Source organism: Capsicum annuum, chromosome 3 (genome assembly GCF_002878395.1).
Source record: "Capsicum annuum cultivar UCD-10X-F1 chromosome 3, UCD10Xv1.1, whole genome shotgun sequence".
NCBI classification, from domain to species: domain Eukaryota; kingdom Viridiplantae; phylum Streptophyta; class Magnoliopsida; order Solanales; family Solanaceae; genus Capsicum; species Capsicum annuum.
In genome coordinates this window covers 239147106-239174481 of record NC_061113.1, presented here as the reverse complement: position 1 = coordinate 239174481, position 27376 = coordinate 239147106, and the positions used below count along the sequence as shown (strand labels likewise).

At 32.7% G+C, this 27376-nt stretch overlaps 3 protein-coding genes across 4 annotated transcripts; all 3 read right to left on the bottom strand.

The window, feature by feature from the left end:
* Positions 1–706: 706 nt before the first annotated feature.
* On the bottom strand, positions 707–2309 carry LOC107866039 (ornithine decarboxylase). 2 transcript variants are annotated; one of them, XM_016712221.2, is made up of 2 exons: positions 2201–2309; positions 707–2017 (listed from the first exon to the last, which is right to left on the bottom strand). In XM_016712221.2, exon 2 carries the CDS (start codon positions 1974–1976, stop codon positions 831–833), a length of 1146 nt encoding a protein of 381 aa, XP_016567707.1. In that variant the 5' UTR covers positions 1977–2017; positions 2201–2309; the 3' UTR covers positions 707–830. The 2 variants fall into 2 exon arrangements, with proteins under 2 accessions (XP_016567707.1, XP_016567706.1); XM_016712220.2 differs by lacking the exon at positions 2201–2309 and having other exon boundaries at positions 707–2190.
* Positions 2310–13386: 11077 nt separating this feature from the next.
* LOC107862814 (sucrose synthase 5) lies at positions 13387–18259 on the bottom strand. Its single transcript, XM_016708478.2, has 15 exons — positions 17735–18259; positions 17510–17642; positions 17274–17428; positions 16994–17186; positions 16783–16901; positions 16469–16685; positions 16285–16380; positions 16014–16187; positions 15805–15921; positions 15546–15712; positions 15233–15457; positions 14573–15139; positions 14344–14482; positions 14087–14247; positions 13387–13700 (listed from the first exon to the last, which is right to left on the bottom strand). Exons 1-15 carry the CDS (start codon positions 18097–18099, stop codon positions 13544–13546), a joined length of 2985 nt encoding a protein of 994 aa, XP_016563964.2. The 5' UTR covers positions 18100–18259; the 3' UTR covers positions 13387–13543.
* A 739-nt stretch (positions 18260–18998) lies between these two features.
* LOC107862813 (protein argonaute 1) lies at positions 18999–26368 on the bottom strand. Its single transcript, XM_016708477.2, has 22 exons — positions 26196–26368; positions 24734–25557; positions 24396–24604; positions 24163–24312; positions 23909–24042; positions 23674–23783; positions 23394–23500; positions 23072–23210; positions 22874–22990; positions 22013–22120; positions 21851–21922; positions 21500–21622; positions 21256–21421; positions 20915–21174; positions 20684–20826; positions 20458–20520; positions 20315–20378; positions 20069–20204; positions 19918–19991; positions 19739–19833; positions 19619–19650; positions 18999–19477 (listed from the first exon to the last, which is right to left on the bottom strand). Exons 2-22 carry the CDS (start codon positions 25547–25549, stop codon positions 19257–19259), a joined length of 3339 nt encoding a protein of 1112 aa, XP_016563963.1. The 5' UTR covers positions 25550–25557; positions 26196–26368; the 3' UTR covers positions 18999–19256.
* Between the last annotated feature and the right edge of the window lie 1008 nt (positions 26369–27376).

Sequence of the window (27376 nt, the reverse complement as noted above, 5' to 3'; positions counted from 1 at the left end):
TTTCCTTGACATATTCTCTTTGAATCCAAAAGTGTTTGCCCGCACAAGTTTGATAGCAAAAGTTAGTCAGGATATAATAGAAGACTACAGACCTGAAAGTCAAAGCAGTGAACGAATTGTGTGAAAGCTTTAACAGCTAAGTAGCTTTTCAATTTCTTTTGATGATTTATGTTATCTAGATTATATATAAGTTATATTGATCCTATAAAATTGTTGCTTTCGCTGTGCATGTTCTAACACAAGTCTCCCCTAACTCACATCCGGCGATATACTATGACCAGACAGACACTTGCCAAAATTCAGAAATGAAGCCTTTTAATAGTATCAAAGTTGATAGCACCGAAATTCCCAAAGTACTCAAGTCGCCCCCAAACTATCCAAAATATGGAACTGCACATGGAATTAGTCGAGAGGATACACATTTTTTATAAATTTCAAAAAAGAAGGAAGTCAAAGTCAAGGACGCACAAAAATAGACTATCCACTTAAAACGATCGAAACGAGACAAGCACTTGCAAGGGAGCGATTGAGATCTAAAACTTAGTGAATCTCCTTCCAAGGAGATTGGGCTTGTGAATGCGCCCCGTCAATTTTTGAAAAAAAAATAAATAAATAATGGATGCAATAGTAGTTGTAGCTGGGAAAAACTTGAATTATATCCGAGGACAAAATTTAGTAAAAATAGATTTGTTGTTGTACACAAAAATGCAAATCAAACAACTAATAAAAAATGCTTTATTCGATCACGCTGCTCACGTAGAGAAATAAGAAAATAACAAAGAAAGTTAGCTAGCTCCAACACTTTCTTTGTTTTGTACAAATATATAATTTTAGCTAGAGTTGGTGCTAACAAGATAGGTAGGTGTAGATAACATATCGAATCCATTGAACTTTGATCCTACATATTTTGAGTATGCACCCATGTTATAGAAAACTATCAAATCATCCAATTGAAGCTCCGGCAATTTTATATCGACGGCCACTTCATCAAGGGAGTCACAACTTGGTCCATAAATCGTCGATTCACATATTTGGCTAGATTCTTCTGATGCCTTCGTTGAAAGTGGCTTGATACCCACGAAGCAACTGTTGTAAAGCGTTGGTCTGAAAGATCCATAAATCCCTTCGTCAATCCAATACTCTATTTTCTCACCTCTAACTCTTTTGCCAATCACATGTGTGACTAACGTAAAGGCCGTTTCAGGAAAGAATCGCCCTGGCTCTGCAATCATAGTTAAATTTGGGTCAGGGAAGTAATCTTTGACTGCTTCATTTACCACACCAGCTATTTCCTCGAACAATGAGGTTGACGATCTGAATCCCCCACCAATGTTTAGAATCTGCATTTTAGGAATTCCGAGATAATCAGCTACATCAAACGCTGCCCTAGCATTAGCGATAGCCTCGCGATAAATGGTGGGATCTTGTGCTATAGATCCCACGTGAAATGAAACGCCTACAACTTTTAGGCCAGCCACATTACAAGCGTAATGCAGGAGGGGTTCAATTTCTTCAGGCAGCACTCCGAATTTTTTCCCTAGGGGGCGCATGGCGCCGCTGTCATTAGGAGCTTTGATTCGGAGCAACAAACGGCATTGTGGGTGCCATTTCTTGATCTTATCAACTTCAACCTCGGAATCAAAGGTTGTGAGATTAACCCCAACAGCTGCCGCGTGCTTGATGTGTGAAATAGCCTTGCACGGGTTAGCAAATATGATTCGGTTTGGGCTAATTCCGAGACTTAACACACTGTCAATCTCGACTAGGCTAGCACAGTCGAAATTAGCACCCAAGTTGGCTAGTTTGGTAATAAGTGCAGGTTCAGTGTTGCACTTGACAGCATAAAAAGGCTTAACATTTGGAAAGGAATGGTTCCATTTGTCCATAAGCCCCTCAATAGTGGCCAAATCAAGTACATAAAGTGGTTGGCCAGCTTCATGTTTCTCCTCTGCGACTGAACGGATGAATTTCGTCATCCCATCTTTTGGTATTTGGTGCACATGACCCTTACCAAGAACTGAAGACAATAACATGATCAAGAAATATGACAGAAAGAAAATAGGAGAAGAAATTTATTTAGATGACAATATGAAATAGAGGTACATATAATAATAGCACTAAAAGCTAGCGTCTTTAATTTGTTAGATGAAAAATATGGCTCCTCCATCTCCTTTATATAGAATACTAATGCCTGACATACCTCTTATTGTATGTAATATATTATAACGAGCAACATTTAAAGAGCATCGTCACTTGATTGAAAGTTCAGTTAATTTGCATCTTCACGAGCATCTCGTTGTGTGATTTACTCAATGGTACCTTAGTGGTATATAATATCTATTTTTTGGGGCAGGTTAGGTGATCAGATAGAGATTTTTCTTTATTGTAGAGACCAAATAATGATTTTGATACTACATCAGAAGATACCGCCGGACTTTCTTCTTTCTTAATCGTTACTTATAGAAAATTAAATAAATCAAGGGTGTGTTTTCGGTACGAGGGGAACTGTTCTCTTGAAAAACGTTTTCGAGAGAATAAGTGTCTTAATTATGTTCATTATATAACAAAAATAAATAAAAGTATTTACATATCATTTAGACAGATATTATGAGAGATGGAGGAGGGGGAGGTTGGGGTGAAGACGAGGTGTGTTGCTGAGGATTGATGAGAATAGTGGCGGAGTCAGGATTTTCGTTAAGGGGGGTTATTAGTGAACATACGAACTAATCGAAGGGGTTCAACATCTACTATATATACATAAAAAAATAATTTTAACTATATATATATATATATATCATAATTTTCCGACAAAGGAGGTTCATCTGAACCCCCCACTTGAAGGGTAGCTCCGTCCTTGGATGAGAAAGACACATTCAATGTGGAATGTCACTTGTAGAGCTTGTATTCCCTATTTTCATCTTGGGAGCTCATGTTCCTCATTTTTAAGCAGCTTGTTTTCCTACCGAAATTTTTTTCAAAATACTTGACCAACCAAAAACATGATAAAATTTAAAAAATGTTTTTGTTCATACCAAACACATCTTAACGGGTCGTTTGGTTGGGAAAGAGTTATCCCGAAATAATTAATTCCGAAATTATTTTGTCTCGAAAATAGTTATCTCACCATGTATATAGAATAACTTATCCCATCACTATGTATAAATAGTGAGATAAATAATTCCGATACTAACTAATACCTCGCATCAAGCATGGAATAAAATAGTGCTTCATTTTATCTCAATACTATTTAACCTTATACCACACACCACCCAACCCCTTACCTTAATTTCTTAAACCCTTGCATATTTATGTCTGTCATTCACACTTATTACGGTAGTACAACAAATTTAAAATAACGATTCTATTTCTAATCTATATATATAATAAAGCAAAATAATCTAGTCTAAAATTATACCAAGTGGCATCTTAAGAACTAGCTACTCGACATTTGACAACAAAAAACTATCATTTTATAACAAAAAGCTATTTTGTTGATTATTTAAATATTTAATATTATTTCATATTTCATATCTATATATATATAATAAAGCAAAATAGCCTAGCCTAAAATTATGCTAAGTGGCATCTTAAGAACTAGCTACTTGACATTTGACAACAAAAAACTATCATTTTATAACAAAAAACTATTTTGTTGATTATTCAAATATTTAATATTATTTCATGTTTCATATTGTGGTAAAAAATAATTAAGATTCATTCCTATTAGATGAAAACTCATATGATTTTTCAATTATTTTTAATTAAGATTAGTAGTTAATTATTTCATACTATTTTATGTTTTATTAATTAGTTATTTATTAAAGTTGTTTTGTTAATTATTTAAATATTCAATATTATTTCGTATTTCATATTATGGTAAAAATCAATTCTTTCAAAAGTTGTATATATTGTTATTATTATTAAAACTTATGACGCTACAATCATGTATTTGTCAATTAATTATAATCAAACAATTTATATAATAAATATTATAGTCATTTTAAAATAAAAAATATTGAAAAAAATGTCATCCCTCTAAGTATGTAACCAATTTAAATAATGAGATTATATTAAGAGTCACAATTGAATAATCAATTAGTAAATCAAGCAACTTATATAAAAGAAGATTATTATGACCAAAAAGTAATTCCAAAATTTAAAATAAAAAATTATGAAAATGATGTCATCCCTTGAAGTACGCAAACAATTAATTTAAATAATATAAATAATGTTATAAAAATAATATTTTGAAATATATACTATTTTAAGAAATATATATTGAGTAGAAAGTAAGGTTAAAAATCAGTTAGTATTGACTACTATAGTACTATTGTAGCAGTAAATATATTTCAAATACATAATTGAATTTAAATCATAATAGTTTAGGATGGTTCCTTAATTTAAGTCACTTAATTATGGAGGAAATCAATCACGACGTACATGATTAGAATCTATATTAATTATGTTTTGAAGTCAATTAGAATGCAAATCATCAATTACATCATTTTCTATTATGAAATATATTGCGATCTTATTAGAATTTTAATTTTTTTTAAAAGGTTAGTGTTACACACGGAAAGATCTTATGGATATGATTAGGCTAAAGTAGAGGTATATAACCTCACTATATGGAAAACTAAAGTTATAGGTATAGAGTTCCAATGAAATTCTTATTTTTAAATAACTTATACTATTAAATATGATAAATTTTATGGAGAAAATATTTTATATATTGAAAGATGTAATGATTTTTTTTAAAATGCAATTAGATGTAAAAGCTGACAACCTTTTTAAGGTAGACATTTAGCATTTACAAGTCACCACAAATATTTCATTGTCCTATTGATTCAAAATTACTCCGACCAAAAAGTCATTCCAAAATAAAAAATATTTCAATAGAGATGTCATTCCTTAAAATATGTGAACAATTAATTTAAACAATATAAATAATAATATTATAAAAAGTAAATATTTATGATTTTACTACAATTGAGTAAATCAAGAAAATATTACAAAAAATCAATTAGTAAATAGTAATCATGTAATTTATATGAATAAGATTATAATAATCAAAAAGTCATTTCAAAATAAAAAAATATTATGAAAAAAAAAAGTTACCCCTCAAAAATATACACAATTAATATAAATAGTAATATTATTTTAAAAATATTTATGAGTTTACTACAATTTAGTAAATCAAGAAAGTACTACAAAAAAATTCAATTAGATAATAACTAATTAATAATAAAGTAACTTATATGAAAAAAAAAATTATTATGACAAATGAGCCCTTCCAAAGTTAAAAATATTATGAAAAAGATGTCATCACTCAAAATGTATATTTAATTAATTTAAGTAACAATACTATATAAAAAAATATTTATGATTTGATTACAATTGACGAAATCAAGAAATTATCAAGAAATATCAATTAAGAAATAACCAATTAGTAATCAAACAACTTATATGGAAAAAAAAAAATCAAAGAGTTATTCCAAAATTAAAAATACTATGAAAAAGATGTGATCACTCAAATGGTAACTTTGAACTACAAAATGAAAGAATTTATTTCAATATATTTCAAGTAATTTTATTTAAGAAAATATGCATTCATATTTATTGGAAGATTTTCATTCGATATATTTTAAGTAATCTATATTTAAAACAATATGCATTCATATTTAATGAAAGGATTTTCATAATTAAGAATAACTATCAATGAGTAAATACACTATCATTCTATATTAGGAAATGAACAAATGATAGTCTTGAATTTAAAAGGAGGGTAGATTGAAAATAAATAAATATTAAATTTTTTTTTAAATGAATATTACTAAAATTGCATAGTACTAATCAATATTTGAAGTCAACTAAAATTTTGTCTTACAAAGTTATTCTTTAATTGACCAATTATATAACCTTATATATCCCTGTAAGAATAATTTTGAATTTTAAAATAATCAAATTTGATAAAGATAGTTCGTTTTGATGAATAAAAATTAATAAAAAAGATTAAATTATCTGATATAAAACTTTAAATGTGAAGATCAATAAAATGAATTAGGAATAAATATTTATTAATAATAAAAATATCAATAAAAAATTATAATAAATTTTATATGATGAAATGTAGGTGTGCGTTACTAATGAATTAGAATAGATACAATTGAAGTATTATCATAAAATGAATATTTATATGACAAAAAGTATTTATGATTTCATTCAATGTAAGTCAATTTAGGAAGCATAATTGATTGATAAATATAAATAGAAAATGAATAATCAATTAACAATTATATACATATATCTGAAAAAGAATATTGTACCAACTGCAATTAATCTAGAAGTTCTAATGTCATAACAATAAAATCAATCAGTAAATAGTAATCATGTAACTTATATGAATAAGATTATAATAATCAAAAAGTCATTTAAAATAAAAAATTATTATGAAAAAGATGTTATTCCTCAAAAAGATATACACAATTAATTTAAATAATAATATTATTTAAAAAATATTTATGATTTCACTACAATTTAGTAAATCAAAAAAGTATTACAAAAAAAAATCAATTAGATAATAACTAATTAATAATCAAGTAACTTATATGAAAAAGATTATTATGAATAATGAGTCCTTCCAAAATTAAAAATATTATGAAAAATTTGTCAGCACTCAAAATGTATATTTAATAAATTTAAGTAACAATACTATATAAAAAAGAACATCTATGATTTTATTACAAATGACTAAATCAAGAAAGTATCAAGAAATATCAAGAGAATAACCAATTAGGAACTAAAGAACTTATATGGAAAAAAATATAATAATCAAAGAGTTATTCCAAAATTTAAAATACTATGAAAAAGATGTAATCACTCAAATGGTAACTTTAGACTACAAAATGAAAGAAATTTATTTCAATATATTTCAAGAAATTTTATTTAAAAAATATGCATTCATATTTATTGGAAGAATTTTCATTCGATATATTTTAAGTAATCTATATTTAAAATAATATGAATTCATATTTAATGAAAGGATTTTGATAATTAAGAATAACTATCAATGAGTAATTACACTATCATTCTATATTAGGAAATGAATAAATGATAGTCTTGAATTTAAAAAGAGGGTAGATTGAAAATAAATAAATATTAAAAAAAATTAAAATGAATATTACTACACAGAAAAGATTGCATAATGTTTATCGAAAATAACTACTAAAATTGTATAGTCCTAATTAATATTCGAAGTCAAATAAAATTTTGCTTTACAAAGTTATTTTTTAATTGACCAATTATATAATCTTATATATGTCTGTAAGAATAATTTTGGATTTTAAAATAATCGAATTTGAAAAAGATACGTAGTTTTGATGAATAAAAATTGATTAAAAAATAAATTATCTTATATAAAAATTTAAATGTGTAGATCAATAAAATGAATTAAGAATAAATATTTCTTAATAATAAAAATAGCAATAAAAATTTATAATAATTTTTATATGATGAAATATAGGTGCAAGTTACTAATAAATTAAAATACATGCAATTAAAGTATTAATATAAAATGAATATTTATATGACAAAAAGTATTTATGATTTTATTCAATGTAAGTCAATTAAGAAAGCATAACAAAATTGATTGAGAAATATAAATAGAAAACAAATAATCAATTAACAATTCTATACATATATATGGAAAAAAATATTGTACCAACTGCAATTAATCTAGAAGTTCTAATGTCATAATGATTTACCACTATATAAGAAGGCTACACTCAGTAAAAGCTAATTAATTTCTGCCATAACATGTTGGATTAGGTGAATTGTGCAATTGATTTCTGCCACAACTTATCTTATCGTGATAATCTCTAGAATCTCAATTTACCGTGAGTATTATTTTAGAATAGATTTTTCTTGATTTATCACATCAACTAAATATACAGGTTATGTTGCATATTCTTTTTATTTTCTATGTGTTTGGTGAAAATTTTATAAGTCAGTATTCATGTACTTTATGTTTTATAAAAAAATATAATTTGTACTCTTTGAAAATTTAAGTTAGTGATCTTTTGATATGTCATACATTTTTAAAGACATATAAAAATTTATCTTTGTTAAAATGTGCAATGAGAAGTTTAGCAATAACGTAAAAATTTACAAGTTATACATTAAATATGAAAAAACTAATATTGATATTAGATAGTTGATTTTCTTGCATTACAAATATTGTTGCTTTTGATTTTAGTGAGATAATAATATGATTTCAAAAACTAATAAATTATGATACTAAATTACTAATCCATTATATTTCTATACTTCTATTATATAGAAGAGGTGGTTTCGACCACCTCTTATGCAATTACTAAAAAAATTCTTTACTCCCACTTAGTTATATACCATACCCCAATGTATAATAATTTCATTATTTTATCACAATGATTTAAATATTTAATATATTCTATTAATTTATATTAATTAACTATAACTACATATTGAAAGTAATTTTTTATTTATTTATTTAATTGGCTATCATATTCAAAACTAATTTGTTACCACAAATCACAATAATTAATAACTTAAAATATTTAAAAGACATATAGAAATTTTATTGACTCTCATTATTTTAGCAATGCCACATAAATTGAGATAAAAGAAAAAGCACCGCAAATCATCATAATTAACAACTTAAAACATTTAAAAGATATATAAAAATTTTAGTTGACTCTCAAAATTGTATCGAAGCCACATAAATTGGGACACAAGGAGTAAATATCTTATTTGATAATTACGTAAAAATTATTATAAATCACAATAATTAACAAGTTAAAATACTTTTTTAAAAATAGATAAAAGTTCTATTCAACTCTCAAAATTTTATCGATGCAGCATAAATCATGACAAAATAAAAAATTATCTTAATTAATTGCAACTAAATATTTAAAGTAAATCAATTTTATTATTTTCATTGACTTTATATAGAAAATTAATCTTTTTATTTATTTATTTAATAAATTTAAATTTTAAAATTATTTTTTTCTTATATATAAATACTATATTTAAACTTTAACTTTAAATTTTTAAAGTACAAAATTAATAAATTTAATTTAATAAAATAAATTTCTAATGAATATTTTCTTAGAATTTGTGTTGGGTCAATATGTATCAAGCTAAAAAGAATAAAGAAAAATATATAGTAAAATTTTATGATTGTGAAAGATAAATATAATGCACTATCCAATAATATTTAATAATATCATATTTTGCATATGCAAATATAGCATCCCGTATTTAATTAATATACTATTCCGGTGAATTATCGATGATTACTATTGGATATGATAAAATTATATTAATTTTTATAGTAATAGCATAATCAATCGCTCTTAATTAATTACTATGAGTCATCTAGGTATTAAGAAAATAAATAATATTTAATAAAAAATAAAATAGACATAAAATGAGAAATTAACTCTTAATGTTTTAAATTAAATTTTCGTCTTTAGAACGGTGATTTTACTGTATCACTCCTTATTATAAGTCATTTATGTATTAGAAAAATAAGAATAACAAAATGATATGTCAACATAAAATATTTGATTGACTATCAAAATTATATTAGTGCCACATAATAGGGACGGGACAGAAGAAGATATAAAGCAATATATATTATTTGGAAATGAAATAAAAAGTACTATAAATAACAATAATTAACAAAAAAAATTAAAAAAATTGACTGATTTCTTCTTCAACTGCTTCAATCATGATTTTAATGTACAGTGATGTTTAAAGAGAGTAAAATGACATAATGAGATTTAAAGAGGATAAAATGTATGTAGTAAAGTGTGAGAAGAATAAAGCATAGGTAAATTTTATTACTATATTTTAAAGAAATTAAAGAAAAGAAGTATAAAGATTATTTGCAAAAGATTTTTACAAACTAATTTAAATATAAATAAAGTAAATTTAGGTACAAAAAACGTGTATCTATCACAAATTTGCTACCAAACACTTCGCACTTTCTTAACATTAGCAAATTTTCTATCAAATATGTGTAGCCATCTTTCTCAACTTTTTACGGCTCCTCAGGATTAATTAACTTTTCTCTGTTTTAAAAATAAAATAAAGAAAAGAAAATCTCAACTCTTGCCTCTCTATTAAAAAACAACACTCTTTTTCTGTGTTAAAAATAATAATTAAACAAAACAATAGCGAATCTAAGGTGTGTACTCTCTTTATCGGGTAAGTTTACATGATTCTTAATCTTTGCGATATTGAAAATCAATAATCTGCTGGATATTTGATTTAAGCTATTTCATCAAATTTACGCCTCTTCTTTCTTTATATTTCTGATCGCAAAATTCAACAAGAAGGTTAAAAAAAGGTTTCAGTTGTCATCCCCTCAGCTCAATCATACTAATGAACATATTCTACTGCTCAAACTTTCTACTCCAAGATAAATCCTAAAACTTAAAAATTGCAATCCACATGTTCTACTGTTGGGGCTGTACTGACACCGGCTTTACACTTCTAGTATTAGAATAAACACTTGATTTGTCTATACTATATTTCTATATGTTATGATTAATAATTAATTTGCAAATTAAATTGTGTGATTTTAATAGTATATTAAAAAATTTATGATATTGTATTAGGAATGATAGTTAAGTGACCTTAGTAAAAAAATGATAGTTGTATAACTATCTATGAAATTTACCCGACACTAGGATTACTATCTCAAAAGCTATATATCGAAGATCAAAATTTGGGTGAGTATCTCGTGGCTGATGTTCAATGGGCAATACTCAAATTCAATAAATCAAACACTTATGAATATTGATTTTTTTAAATTCATTATATTTAAATTCTTACTGCAAATATTATTGTACTTTTACGTAGCATATGTACTAATGAGAAAGTAAATGTCATTTATCATTTGTTATTTGTAAACATTATGCTACAAACTTTCTTATTTTTTTGTTTTAGTTGATATAAACAGACAATGATTCAATCATGTTTATATTTATATTTGTAACTCCAATTTTAGAATATTGTAGATCTTTTGGTGCAATAATTATTTTGATCTATTTTGTACAATATAACGGATTAAGATGAATAAGATTAATATCTTATTGTACTTATGAACATGAGGGGTTAAGTATTAGTTGAATGTTCTAAGATGGGAGGAAATTCAATTTCGATAGTGATTAATATTTATAATTTCATTCAAATTGAGTAAATTGAAAAAGTATGATAGGGTTGATCGAAAATAGGTTTGAAAAGTGAATATTCAAACCGATAAAGGACTAAACCATTTATTCGAAAAAATAATATACAATAAGATTCATTAATATTTGTTGGTCCATTATCATAAGAGAATAAGTGAACATTGTGAAATCGTGCAAATATGTTAGGATTTTAGATAATGTTATAAGTTATTTGTTGAAAAAATGGTAATAAAAAAATGTGAGAGAGGAAGAATTGACTATTATTGGGACTTTGCTCAAAATATTTACCTTGACGTAAAAATATTTTAAATTTATAAAAAATATACTATGACTAAGATCATGCAAAGGAATACAAAATTTACTTTGAAGGAAAAATCTATTAAGACAAGAAAAGAGAAGGGGAAACTCCTTTCTTCCTTTTGATAAGAGGGCGCAAATTAAAATATTTAATATAAAAGAATTTAAATTTCAAGTTAAAATTTTATAGAGAAGCCTCATGTGGATAACTCTAAAACATATCTTTCATTAGTTCTTTATTTTTTAACTAAATTTAGAAGTAAGTCACCTAACTAACAATAATTATGTTAAATATGCATTTTCTTTTGTAATTATATAATTTTTTTTACAAAATAAATCAATTTAGATCACAATATTATCTAATATTTTTAAATAATTACTATATTACAATATAATATTAATTGCATGCGGATATTAACTTTAGAAAAGAAATGTTTAAGTTTTATGTAATTAATAATATTAAATTCAATATTTTGATAGTTATTTTTTGTATGACATAAATTTATTAATTTTAAATATGTGAATGATATTGAATAATTTTTTAATTATATAAAATTAATAAGATAATAATTTCTATAATTAATTTCATTTAATATCGATCACACATCGCGCAGATATTAATACTAGTTTTGTATAGTAAAGAAAAAGAAGTGTCCCCATTGGCCATTTGCTATTATTAGACAACAGTATCAATCAAGATTCAAGATATATATGCACCTGCATTTCTTTATGTTTAATTAATATTTGCTGTCAAATGTATTATTGTTTTTGGATCTTTTATATAGCCGTTGAAGTTGCGTGCTTTCTTTACCACCTTTCTCTTACATTTTACGTTTACTTTTAAAAAAAAAAAAAAAAAAATCCAATATGATGGGGTAGTATTTAATTTGAAACTGTAAGATTCATGATTTTGGTTCCTCGTGAATCATGATAAATTCATATATTCTTCAATAATTGTTTGTTTCAATTTATGTGATATTTTTTTATGGTATATATCTCAGAAAGAATACCGACTTTCTTATATAAAATAATTTCACTTTAAACTACTCATGTTATATTAAATGAGATGAGTTATAGCCACGTAAATGTTTGTAGTTTGTTTTAGACTATATAAGTCTTAAAAGTTCCCCATTCTTTCTTAAAATAAGTTCCCCATTCTTTCTTAAAATATGTAATCTGTCAAACAACGTCATATACATTGCACAAAGAGAGTAACTAGCAAAGATACAAACCCTTTTGTCATACTCTTTGGAAGATTATTTTGTTAATTCATGTGTGGCTAATGATCAAAACTACAAAAGAGAAAAGCATGCATGCACTCATGAACTTTTTTCCTTGTAGGTAATTTGTCCTTTTATTTCTACTAGAGAAAAGGATGGCATATTGCATTCATGTCCTTTTGTTTCTTTCCTTCACATTCACTCCAATGATTCATGTGATATAAACTTCCACCAGAAAAAGAAGCATATGCTTCTGAAATTAGTTTCATTTACCTGCAGAATCTTTTACCAATTCAACGTTTATTAACCACAATGAGGGATGGCCTTGGCTCAGCGGTAAGCTTGCTTACCGTGGTGTGCCAGGGTCGGGGGTTCGAAACGCCCCTCCAGCGAAGCTGGGGTGAGGGCGCATAGGTCAGGCCCGGAGTGGTCCCCCTCCCCGACACCTACGGAGTAGGTATGAACCGGGTCGTCCCTTTATTAACCACAATAAGAGGCAAACAGTTTTCTTTATAGGTACCTTGCTCAATGCACACAAAAATTATTTACATAAGATATTTGCCTTGGGGAGGGGTTCAAAATTAGTGATCACAATTGTATTGAAAAAACACGAAAAAGAAGAAACAAAAAGAAAATGCAACCAAGAAGTCTGGCAATTTTATTAATGTAATTGATCATCAATACAAGAATATTATTAGTGACATTCAATTGAACAGGATATATGTTAGAGTTTTCTCACTTTGATGATTTTCCTTTTACATTAACATTTTTAGAATGTGTTGAGATTTTGGATTAATCAATTTGACGGTACAATTTCACCAAAGCATAAACGATTATTGAAGCAGAAACGCATAGGCAAATCCAATGGCAAGCCTGTTGCGCGATTTCTGTCCTAGAAGTCTCAAGTTGCTTCTCTTCTTCTTTTTGTTCTTGTTTCTGAGGTGCAGTCCTGTTTTGCACCAAGATTCATGATAAGCATATAAATCAACTCCATTATTTTATAGAGGGTCCAAAATTTAAACTTGATGATGTCAATCTTTAAAGTTCTTCGTATTGAACATAGTAAAAGGGCAGCCCGGTGCACTTCAAGCTCCCACTATGCACAGGGTCCGAGGAAGGGCCCCACCACAAGGGTGTATTGTAAGCAGCCTTACCTTGCATTTCTGCCAAAGGCTATTTCCAAGCCTTGAAACCGTGACCTCCTGGTCACATAGCAGCAACTTTGCCAGTTACTCCAAGGCTCCCCTTCAACATAGTACTTTTAAAATTATAGGTTGCATCCGCCTCTGCTAGCTAAGAACAAAGTTAAAAGGGTAGGTGGCGAATTGAACTTACATTGGTAATGGCAGAAGTTTCGCTACCGCTGCTGGAACAGGTAGTGGTAGTTTTGCTACTGCTGCTGGAACAGGTAGTGGTAGTTTTGGTTCTTGCGATTGAGTAATGTCTGACGTTGCAAGTGGCAAGGGTTCTTCATGTGGGATCGGGACGTTATTGGCCTGTGAAATTTCATAAGTAACATAGTCAATGTAATTTTGTTTATCGGTTCCATTTTGTGGAGATTAGTAGTTGTTATCAACGTCTATATAACTCACCAATTTTCTGAAGAGAGGATTGTAGAACATCTCAAAGTATCTTTGTTTGGCCTGCTTTTGCCCCACGTTGAAATGTCTCCAGAATCCGTAGATTGATCCCATGTTCAACACTTTGTTTGCGTAAATCTTCCACGTATAACTGCATATCGAAGCATGATTTTTAACATCATAGAAAAGACAAGACGATCAGCATTTTTATCTTTTTTTTTGTTTGGAACTAGTTTATTACCATTCTTCAATGCGCTTGAGACCTCCTTCCGATATCCTGTTCCAATATTTAGAATCAAGCTTGCACTTCTCAAAGAAATCAGCTATTTTCTTGCTCGACTCATCCCCATTGTAAGGATCAATATGGAAGCCTGAGACCCCATCAACCATTATTTCTGCAGGTCCTCCTTGATTGGTAGCAAATGTAGGCAATCCACAGTTCATTGCTTCAATTACGGTCAGTCCAAAAGCTTCATATAAAGCTGGTTGAACGAAAGCTCCCTTAGTGTCAGCAATAGTCCTATATAACTCACTGTTTCTATATTTATCCGTTTGAGCTGCTATCCATCTCATCTGTCCCTTGAGCTGGTATTTCTCAATCAATTCATGCATCTTCTTGATTTCAGCTGCTTCCTCTCGGTCTTTTGATTTTGATGGATCGAAGAATCCCCCAACAATAACAAGGTTTACCAAGTTCCGCAACTTGTTATTCTTCCCATACCACTCAGTCAAGCCGGTTAGATTCTTCACTGTGTCAAATCTCGCCATTGAAAATATAATTGGCCTTTTCCTATCTGCAAGAAATCCACTGTTCCACCAAAACATCTCAGATAAATTCCAAATTTCCGGTATAAGCAATGGGAGTAGGCTTAGAATAGGAAAATGGGACAACTAGACTTACATGTGCTCATTGTTTTCCTCATTATTGTAAAGTAATTCCTCAATAGCAGGACCAAATTTAACAAATCGTTTCTTTTTCTCGGTGAAGGGGAAATAGGCAGATTGATCAGCCCCAGGGGCAGCAATGTTGAACTTTGGATCAAAGACGTTGATACCCGAAACAACTCTGTAAATCCCTGGCATTGTAAATGCTGTGTGGCTTTCATATTGTCCAGGCCTTGTCTCGCTGAAGTAGGAAAATGACGGCTTTTAGTGCTGGCCAGTGCAGTATAACGGTTACGTTGCCTAAAAACACAGAAAGAGATAGCGCTAACCTTCCAGCAATTTCTTGATATGTGCTGGTAATGATAAAATCAGCAGCGTTCATTGCCAATAAATCAGCAGTAAATTGGCAAGAAAAGTGGTACTTGGAATCAAAGTCCTTCAACTTGACATCGGAATCTTCATACTTCGTTTTCTCTAATGCATGAGCAATGGTACCCTAAAGTTTAATCATCTCATAAGATTTTTCTGTTTTATTATCAAGAAAATAATGCAGCAAATGTGCTCAGACAAAGTGATCAGCTTTGGAACCTGAGTTACTCCAAGCTTGTTGGCCAATAGAGATGCCACTAAGTTTCCATCAGTATAGTTCCCAATTATGAGGTCTGGTTTACCTTCCATGAGCTCAAGTATCTTAGCAGTAGCATCCTGATGATACATACAACAATTCAAACTGATTAACTCAAAAAAACTGAATAAAATTGTATGGATAGGTGAAAAGTTATCGGTAGCACACTTGCCTTGGCATAGTTCTCCAAGTACGGATAGATATCAAACCGAGAAACCCATTGGCGAAGAACTCCTTTCTCAGTCCTGAATGGGATTCTCAGGATGTGTGAATGGGCCGAGTTTAGTATAGGCTCCATCTCCTGATTGCATGTCGTCCCTCGAGCATCTGGTATGAGGCGAGTGACCTGCATACACGATGGAAGCAGGAATCAAAGATCTCGATCATCTTAATCCCCTCATTAATCTTCAATACTTTGCTAAGCAAATCTGTGGAAAACTTACCACAAGAATTTTGGGCTTCATATTTAAGCCTTGCTGCTTGATTCTTTGTAGCATTTCCTCCTCTAAAGCTCTTACTTGATCCAAAATATAAACAACCTGTTAAATACAAATGAGATGTCAACAGTATCAGTGTTGCTAATAGATACTTGAGGGAACAGGAGATCAATTGCTATGTAATGTAGACCTGGCCTCCAGTATCGGGCAAACCAAGAACATCTGCTTGGCCAAAGTAACCATGAATAGAGAAGATAACAACGTTGAATGTAGTAGGGAGCCTGCTGAAAAAGGATTCCATATTTATGGGATCCGGAGCTTGGAGTATCTCAGAGGCCAGTCTCATTGTCTCTCTTACTCTTCCTGCATTGTCACCCCATCCTTTCTCAAAGCCCCATTCTTTGAGCCTAGAGTTTTCATGATCAAGTCACGAACATAAAGAATCAAAAGACAGCATATTCTTGGTAAATCGCGTACATTAATGGAAGCATATGAGGAGCTTACTTATGCTCAAAGTCCTTATATGGTGTGTCCTTGGGAAAAGAAGATACAAAAACTTCAGCTACTATCAGCACTGCTTGAAGCTTAGAGACACCATTCAGATTCTCATTGATCATCAGATTCTGCAAAGTTTCAATGTTAAAAAAGGATTTTCGTTACATCTCACTATATCATTCCTCAAGAAGAAAGAAAGTTCAACTTTCCGTTTTCATACCTCTCCTTGGTGATTAAGAGCAAGTAAGTAATCAAGCAAAGGCATGGCTTCCTCCGGCTTTCCACCAAGCTTTGAAGACAAAACTTTTGAGACAAAGTTGAGCCCATTTCCGACAGAAGAAGAAAGGGCTAACCGAGGATTGGAGTAGTCAAAAGCACCAAAATCCACTTCCAATGCATTATCATCCTTTGCCCTGCTTACACATTCAACCATCAAACATAATCTTGAGAGCTACAAAAGTGTTTTCTTTTCATTTTACAGCGACACCATCTCCCCTTACCAGTCCTCATCAAAGATCATCTCTTTGAATTTGAGATATTCCTTGGGTGAAATAGCTTCCACAGAGAGATTGTCAGCGTTAACTTTGACGTAATCCCAGCAGCCGGGATTGTGCCTTACTGCAAAAGCAACATAAGGTGGCACAACAGCTGCCTCCTGAACATTTCAAGGTAAATCATTAAGCCTCGCAATCATTCTTTTTTTTTTTTTCCAAATTATGTTGGTAATGGTGGTGACCTGCGTGGAACTTAAAATTTGTCCGAGTGAACCCTCCAAGACCTTGGTTCTTTCTACCTTGTCTTCAATGGTACTTTCTATTTCTTCCATTAAATTTTTCAACTTCATCAGCCTCCTTCCCGTCTCAATGAACCTTTCACATTCAATTATGAAGCAGAAAATAACAAACTAGTTAGCATTTTGCATGGGAAATTTGACATAAACGCGTAGAGGAAGGTGTTTTACCTAGCGAAGCATCTCTTCATATGATATCGGCTTTGTTTCAAAGCATCAGGCATGCTATCAGCAACTGTTGTAGTAGCCATAATAATATATACGAGTTGAACAACGAAAGTAAGTTGAAAACTTGCTGTGAGGATCCCTGATGCTTGGTGACGAAACGAATGATGGTGCAATGCTTTATATAAGGATAGGTTGAATGGAAGGAGAACGAAAGAAACCACATGAAAAGGGAATATAATATCCTCCAATGAAGGAGTGTAGAAGCGAAGATAAAGAAATTCCATGTTGCTAAGTTTGTGCCAAAAGTGACATGAAGAAGAAGAAGAAAGATGGAGACAAAAGTAAGGAATTCCCATTTTGTTTACCATCAAATCTTTGGTTTTGTGTTTACCTTTCCCTCCACACCTTTTCAAGTGCTTCCAATATTTTTCTTTTTGTCCGAATCATCTTTCTTGAGATTTGTTCTTTTCTTTCTTAGTCTACGTGCAAAACTTCACCATCACTTCCACGCAGTAAATCTAGACTTAAAAGTGCTGTATAATTTAAAATCTAAGAATGAGCACCTTATGTGCGCTATGAATCTTAGGTCTTAATTGAGATAACAGAGCTGATATTTACAATCAAATAAGGACAACACATTTGCTATAACGTAATTCCAATTTGTCATAACAGTGCTGGCATTCAAAAAAATATGTTCAGGTGGTTAATCAGAAATAGTTGTTACTGCAGTTGCTGTTACAAATGGAACCTACAACTAGGTCCTTCCACTCTCAAAAGAGAACCAAATAAAGGCGGAACAAGACAATAGATTATTTTACGCAAGAGAATAGCCAATGCCAGCATCAGTTGGATCATCCTCCATAATCTTACGAAAATCGCATATACCCCCCATCGTCGTTTGACGTGGTATTAAAGGGATAAAAACTCGTATAATGTCGTCTAAAACAATACTTGCGACACTTCAATATTTGTATGGCCATAAATCATTTCACAAAGGGGAATTTGAACACTAATCAAATCAACAGCCTTAAATTCACAAGTAAACAAAACGACAATACTGAATCTGAAGTTAGACGTCTTGGACCAGACGTCGCACAAATTATAAAGGGACATGGCATGACCAGAGATTACGACAGAGGCACACATTAGGAACACCGTATTGATAAAATACAGAGAAGTTATTGGTGGGAGACGGGGTGGAAAAGGAGAGGAGGGACATGAAACCACCGAGCAATTTGATCGATGACCGCAAGACAAAATGGAAAAATACACAACACAAGCATTCACCTTCATAATCAAATGGGTATGTACCACTACGGGCTGTTCCAAACAATTATTACAAGACGGGAAGGGCAATTCAAAACAAAAAAAAAAAACATTAAATAGTTTGCTGGCACCAATTGTCCCAGATATTGGAGACAGTAATGCAAAAACCAAACAGGCATGCAAAGTCCACATAGCAGACTCAGAATCGCTACTAAGCATGCAGATGAAGTCTTCAAAATAGCTTTTGCTTGTTAAGACACTAGCAATAGAACATAACCCTCTTCACGTTATCCTTGAGAGCAGGAAGAGGTCTAACAGCAGCACCAGCACCTGGTGCTCGAGTGTTCCTACCAGCAGCTACTGCAACACCACCCCCTCTGCCAGCAGTTCCGCTTGTTACTGATCCACCGTCAGATGTCTCTGGCTCCATATAGAATCGAGCACGGAAAGCAGCCAAATGTGCATAATAGGCCGGGGGAACTGCAATAGCAATAAAATTTTATTCGAACATTATTAAGATGAACAAGCCATTGCTGGAAGAAGAAATTAGAAAAGAGACCGGACTACAAATAAATTGACTAAAAATGTTGAAGAAATTTACAAACAAGTGCAAGGGATTACCGATGGAGACTGAACGTGTGCACCTTGCATAGCTGAAAAGAGGAACACATTAAGATAATCAGAATGAGCTCAGTAGGAAATTTTCCAGAACAATCCCAAAAAATACAGCAGTACACTTACGTATAGCACAGGTTGTTGGTCAAAGACTGCAGTCCATCTGCTGTAAACTTGTTCTCGTCCCATAGAACATGGTAATGAGCTGGACGACTCGTACCCTACAGTATATAAGACATCAGTTAACACTACAGTTCGTATTACTTTTACGCCCATTAAGGTTATACATGATACCAATCTTTCACCTGTATCCCAGCATGGCTACAGAGATAGAAATCAAACTCAGTCGGGTGGCATATTTTTGAGTCAACAACAGTACCTGCACAGTTATGTTTTGACAATAAGATTCAGAATCAAGTACAAGGCATCCAAAGTAGAAGTTAGATAAATACGCACCAGGTAAAATGTTCCCACTCCTGTCAACTGCATTTCTATCGCGGTGGTTATTAGCAAAAAGCCTGGTATGATGTCGTTTCTGAACGACAACGAAGGTAACTGGGGGCTGATAATTTGGCTCCAACGATGCGCATGCCTAATTCAGCTCAATTCAGTCCAATATTTGAGACAAATAAAAGTAGAAAAAAGCAGCACACAGAGTCTAGAACTATTAAAAAACTAGTATAAATAACAAAAGGAGCACACCTTGCGGATTGCATCAAGTTCATAAAGAAGCACTTGATAAAACTGCCCTTCGCTGACACCATCCCTGGAGGAGAAAGTATTTCATTAAGCCAAAGGAGGAAAAGTAATTCATATAGCAGTAAACACGGCATTATTCACCATACCTGTAGAAAATGATTCTCTGAGGCTTTTGTCCAGTAGCTCTTCTGAAGGAGATGAGCAAGTCCCTAAATCATAAATAGGAAAACATTAACGAAAATAGTTAGAATACCATAATAAGAAATGTTTGATCCCCTGTCAAAAACCAAAGGAAGATACAAACAGCTATAAACACAAGAAAGTAACCAGAACTAAAGAAGAAAAAAAGAGGAAGCAACAAAAATATCATACTTAATCATGCCTCCAGCCAGCGTGCCTTTAACAGGATCTTGCCTAGTCGTGTACAGATCCTGTATAAGCTCTTGCCGATGGGCTTGAGCAGAAACTAGACCAGCATACTTTGTAATTTCAGGCCAATCTTGAGATGCAACCACCTGCAAAGACAAATTATTTCACATTTCCTCACCTCAAAGATAAAGTTGCGGTCAACAAACTGACTAACAATGCGCTCAACCATCCTACCGCAGCAATGGATGGGCTAGAGTCCTCTCCAGGGTGAGGGTGGGTGACATCTGCCCCAAAAATGATTGTAGGACGGTCGCTAACAAGGGGAATTCGCCTAGATATTGCATCAACTAGCACAGTGTTTCTTCCTCCCACCTTCACATTAATTTTCAGTGCTACATTGGCTAGATACTGTTTGCTCATCTTAAATACATGTTTTGTCAAACAGCACTGTGAGACAACTCCAAGATCAGTCTCACAAATCCGTTTCAGATCACCTGATCAAGAAAACAAATTTTAGCCACCGCATAATCCAAAATTCTGCAATAGAACACAAGTTTCATCGTTAGCATTTATACCATAAAGAGAGCCATTATTGTCTGGCAAGATAACGACTAGGAGGTCGAGCTCTTTCCCATATGGCTGCAGCTTAGTGAAAGCATCATGAAATCGAGTCTTCAAGACTCTTTCAACCTGATCAGGGCGTGCACTCACAGGTGGCAGAACAGGATTCGGGTTGAAGCTCTAAAAGACAAGATAGTACAGTCAACTATTGAATTAAAGACCGTAGTACAGACACCCAAAACACTGCAATCTGCTTACCATTCCCGATATGCCACACATTTGTGCAAGCTCAGAACAAAACCCGTGTGCAACACTGTCTTGCACATTGCGAGAAAAGTTTATGCATATCCAATTGCCAACTATTCCTCCATTAACCATTTTCTGTCAGTAGAAGAGATACTGTGTTAGTCTTGGCAGAACAAAGAACAACAGTCTCACAACAAATACCAGGAAGGATACGCATCCGGTGCTCTCACCAATACAAAGAAAAAAAGAAAAATGCAAGGCAGGCTTTCCACTGTTACACACCTGTAGGTGCCAATTGACTGAACAGAAACTAAAACCAAACAGATGACACGAAACTTAAACAGTGTCAAAAGTAGCAGTAACCTTATTCATCATATTCCATTGGCCAACTTGTGGCAGGCAGTCTTTTTCTCGACCATTATCATGATATTTCAGCTGCAGAAATTACACACTAATTAATTACCCAGGTCCTCAAACCAGGAGAAGTTTAAACTTTTTTATAAAGCCATGAAAAGCCTAACTTACCCGAGGTGGTGGCAAAATACGAGCCTCGACTTGTGCCAACTTGTCACTAATCTTAATACCAAACTCCTTGGCATATGGATCATTAGCATAGGCGTTATGATGCACAGTCTGACAGCGAAAGGGAAATAAATTAAAGTGAAATTTTACAAGAAAAACGTCATGCCATAAACAGTGATCTGATTACAACTTTCGCTAATAAATATTGATAATTACAACAAAGATCATGAATTATTTTCAAAGTATTAACATGACAAATTGCTAGCTCAAGAAATCTTTAAGTCGTCGATCATGGCAAATGACTAGCCTTAAAAAGAGCAACCATCATTTTTCACATTGTGCATGAAAACAGAATGACAGGAGAACAATAGCAAATCAAATATGAAATAGGACATAACACGGGTTTGAAAATGAGCAATCTTTCACTAATATCTCGTGGCAAAGCACGACAGCACATCATCAAGCAGTCTTACTTGAATCAATATCACCACTTCTAACAAATTGAATTCCCAAACTTAAGACAACCAAACCCATGCAGCTATAGAGCATAAATAAATTAGATTCTCCCTTAGTCAAGTTCTCTTTTTCGCCAACACATTGTGTTGTGTGCTCCTAAAAACAGATAAATACATACCATTTATACCAACACACAATTATACCAGAACAGAAAATACTAAGATATGAGAAGAAGTGCAGCAACTTAGAAACAAAATACAAAGCACCAATTAACAATTTAACACACAGATGTTACTGTACTTAAATATTGAAACATAACGCAGCCAAACAATTAGTCAATAATGCCACATTCAAAAAATATTCCAAAAAATCAGATAATAACTAAGAAAAAAAAGTCAAAGCTCTAACATCAAGAATATCGCGCTCCCTCTCTTGCGGACGCTGGCAGGTCACTTTCAGAAGTGCAGTGATCTGTCTTTCATTCAAGCGTTTTGAGTACCTTTGCCCCTCCACAATCTTGCAGACCTGGAACATGATATATCTTAGCACAGAAAATAGATCAGATAATCAAAAGAGACAAATTTCCAATGAGAAATAGGCACTAACTTCCATTGGCAAGTAATTAGGTCGCTGCTGATTTCCAACTTGCAGACAAGGCCACAGGGTATGCTGAATGACAAACCCATATGTTTCTCGAAAATATTCAATTACGGATTTAGAAGTACCCTTGTCATCAACAGGAAAACTACCACAAAAAAAAAAGGAAAAAAAATAATAAATAAAGGATCAGCACCAAGAAAGATTCAAAGAAGGTATTCTGACAGAAAATGGAAGGTCAGCATGTAGTAACACCACTGCTTACAGCTAAACACAATGACCTTATACGAAAGGATCTATACTATAGATAACTAAAACGAAGCCCACATACGTCAACTCTCTTGTTGCTTGAGATGTCAAATTTGCAATGCGGTACTTCCGACGCATATTTCCACGATGAGTAACCTCCACCTTCACACCTCTCAGTGCTTTTTTTATCTGCAGCTCAATATCATCAATTTTACAGTGTCAGAAAAACAACCTCCATAACGAAGTAAAGCAGCATACCTAGAAAGTACGATCTGCTACACGCAAGATGAAAAGGACAGGACACCTCAAAACAATGACCAAAACATTAGAACAACATTTCATAAAAGAATACAAAAGCTCACCTTTACACGGTCAGCATCAGACAGTGGTCTAGATGAGACATCACGGTTCAGAAGTTGTGTCACAAAATCAATGACCGGCAATGGCTCAATAAAGGCAGTGGAAGACATATCTGTACATTGATACACAAAATAGAACATCATATGATCATTTTAATTTGCAGTCGGGAGTATAAAATGTCATACTTCAAGGAACATAGTAAAATTCAGTTCCAGCAAAAGTCAAGATTCCACTTACCGATGTTCAGTGATAATCCCATCTGGGTAGGGCGAATGCTTTGATAGAAACCACGCCAACTCTCTAAACCTTCACCCAATGGTTGCCTTCGCCCTAAATCAGGGGAATAGAAAGAACGACCCACAGGACAATACCTGACATGTAACAAATTATAGAAATTTATAAAAATGATATTCATAAGTAAGCAATTTTCAATGTACATCATCACAATGAACAGAAACTTCAAAAACATGTACTACATTCAAAAACCGTGCCTAGATGTTGGCAACTCTCGCAAAACAATATCCAGAACTTGCAGCGCCTCTTGAGGAGCATCAGCTTGCCTGCCGTCTAAAAACATCCCCAAGTGATGCAGATCAGCACGTGAAGCGAATTTGATCACAACTTTGAATTCCCTTTCTCTCCTGTTCCAATAAAAAAACAAAAAACAAACTTCAGAATTACTAGAAACCGAACAAATAACTATATGAAACTGCAGCGTATATACCTGGAACCACCAGCCCCTTCCTCGTCATCAATAAGAGTGATTTTGAACTCTTTTTGAACAAATGGAAGGGCTCCTGCAGTGTACAGACTTTTCCTTCCATCATAAGCTGGAAGTCTCTTTCCGAGGTGAGATTCTTGGTAGAGCGTCACCAGCTGTGCCATGACAGCACGGTTGACACCACGAGACGTTACTTCTGGAGTAATTGTGACCTGAATCATTAAATAATGATTAACAATACATATCACAAACCAAAGGAACCTTATCCATATACAAATAAAAATGGGACACTATAAAATATGGCATAATAGACCAATACATTTCTAAGTTTAACCACTCACGTCATACTGGTGCAAGTCTTTGTCAGGTAGCTCCGCAAAAAAGTGATTGGCTTTCACTATGCAACTCTGACCATACTTCCCCTTCCCTGGACGCAGCGGAAACCTTAGAGATTTGCTTGAAGCAGGTGCAACTGTTTGAGTTGCAGATGCTTCCGGTTGCACGGCAAGTTGCTGGAACTGTTGTGCCACTTGCAGAGCTGACAACTCAGGAGGCTGAGATGAAGAACCCACTTCCATAGATGTGTCAGTTGGACTTCCATACGGTATAGGCTGAGTAGTCATTACAGCTTGATGTTCAGACTGTGCGGTTGCTTGGTGCAGCTCGGGAATTGGTGGCCTAGAAGGCCCACCGGAAGGTGCTCCACGGCCACCTATGCCACCATGTTGCTGGAGTGGTCCACCCCCTCGTTGTTGATGCTGCTGGGTCCCTCGTCCCAGCTGATAGTAATCAGGTTGTCCACCATATGGCTGTTGAGGGGCCATTGCGACACGTGGAGCTCCACCACCCCCACGGCCACCATACCCTCCCTGTTGCGGTCTCCAACCTCTTCCTCCACCTTGATAGCCACCTTCTTGTTGGTGCTGTTGAGGGGGACGCTGTCCACGACCCTGTCCTCCACCTTGGTAGCCACCCTGTACTCCACCTTGGTAGCCACCTTGTTGTTGATGCTGGCCACGACCCTGCCCTCCACCTTGATATCCACCTTGTTGCTGCTGCTGCTGGGGTGGAACCTGTCCACGACCCTGTCCTCCAGTTTCTTGAGACCCGGAGCTCTCACCTGAACCAGGTAACTCAGTTCTCCTCTTCCTCACCATCGTATCAACTGCACAACAATTAGTTGAAACACATTCAATCATAACAAAACAGAGAGCACACTATCTCTTCAAACCAAAGTCCTCAGAACCACAAACCTAGCAAAGCAAAACCCCAAACAAGTCTGCACTCTACTATAATTAAGCAGAACAAAAAAGCAAACACTTGTAAATTGCAGTATATTTCAAATACTAAAACAAACACCCCAAAGAGCACAGTAAAGGAAAAACAACAACCCTAGAAAAAATCTCACCTCAACACTGGCTTACTTGAACTTGACATACACTTACGAAAAACAGAAAAAAGAAACACCAAAAGAAAACAACCAAACCCTAGCAAAAAGCTCACTTTATCACTTGCTTATACTTAAAACTCAAAACACATTCATAAAAACAAAAACAAAAAGTAACACTAACAACAAAACTAGATACTCTAAAAGATCTGATCATGAAGCAAACTCAACAAGCACAACATCACTATAAAAATCACTTAGCAAAACTCACAAGTAAAACCCTAGATCGACCAAAAATCAAAGCCAAAAACTCAAACAGCACAGATCTACCCAAACACACACACACACACACAAACAGAAGAAAGCCTAACAGCAAAAACAGCTCAAAAACCTAAAAACGTAACTCCGATCGTTACCTCAAAGTCGTTCGCCGCCGTAAAAAGCCAAATTCCGTACACTCCAGTAACACAAAGCACCCAAAACGGACACACAAAAAAAAAAGTAGCGACAGTAGAGAGAGAAAGAGAGTAAAAGAGGAGAGTGTGATTTGTAGAGAGAGAAAAATGGTGAAACGTAAAAGGCTTGTGGAGACTTGTTGGCTTATAAAGCGAGGGTAGGTCATTTAAAATGACAAGTTTGACCCTCCATGCATCTTTCCCTCTGTGTCCTCGTTTGTTTTGGACGCGAGTCCAACTCAGATGCTGACGTGGATACATCACCGACGTTTACTGGCTTATGATGAGCTGGATGATTATGTGGATTATTACTCACATTAACAGCATTTTATTTTATTTTATTTTATTTTATTTTATTTTATTTTATTTCCTTTTTTAAATCAATCAATTAATGCTAATTATTGTTTAGGTGTAAGTAAAACGAGGAGTCACATGAATTGTTTAATGTATCATGATTCTGTTTTCTTGTAATTTGATTTTTTGCTTTATTTTATGAGAAGTTGTTTTGTTTGGATGTGTTTTCAATTGATTTTATGTGTTTGTGTTGTGTGAATAAGTTGGTTCACGTAAATCATCTTTTTACTTTGTTTAGATTTTCTAGAACATTATTGAGTAGAATTAAGATTTAAATTATATATATTGAATTTAATTTTCTTAATATGATTAATGAAGCTTAATTTATTGTACATTACTAGTTTTATTAAGTTGTAAATTACATTTATCAAATGATTATACTCAAGCAAAGCAGTGGCTTTTGGCCCCTAGAAAATTAAGGCCCCAAAAATTACTTATATTATATATAGATTTAAATAATTATGTGTTCATTAAGTGATAGGTGTTGTGTTTTCGATAATTTGTTATCATGTTAAAGTAATTACATGTGAAAGTTATAGATAATTTAAATTACAGTTATTCTGTACTTCCATAATTCACTCCAACTAAATTAAATTTCACTTTCAATGAAATTATTGAAATATTTAAGGCGTTTTCTTAAATTTAGGTTCTGGGCCACTTAATATGTTGAGTCGCCTCGATAATTATACACATAACTTATCTTTAAGTGATTTGCTTAATTCATGTTTTTTCTTAAGTTGCCAGTTAATATTTCATTTAATTACATATAAGTGATCTAATTATGTAGA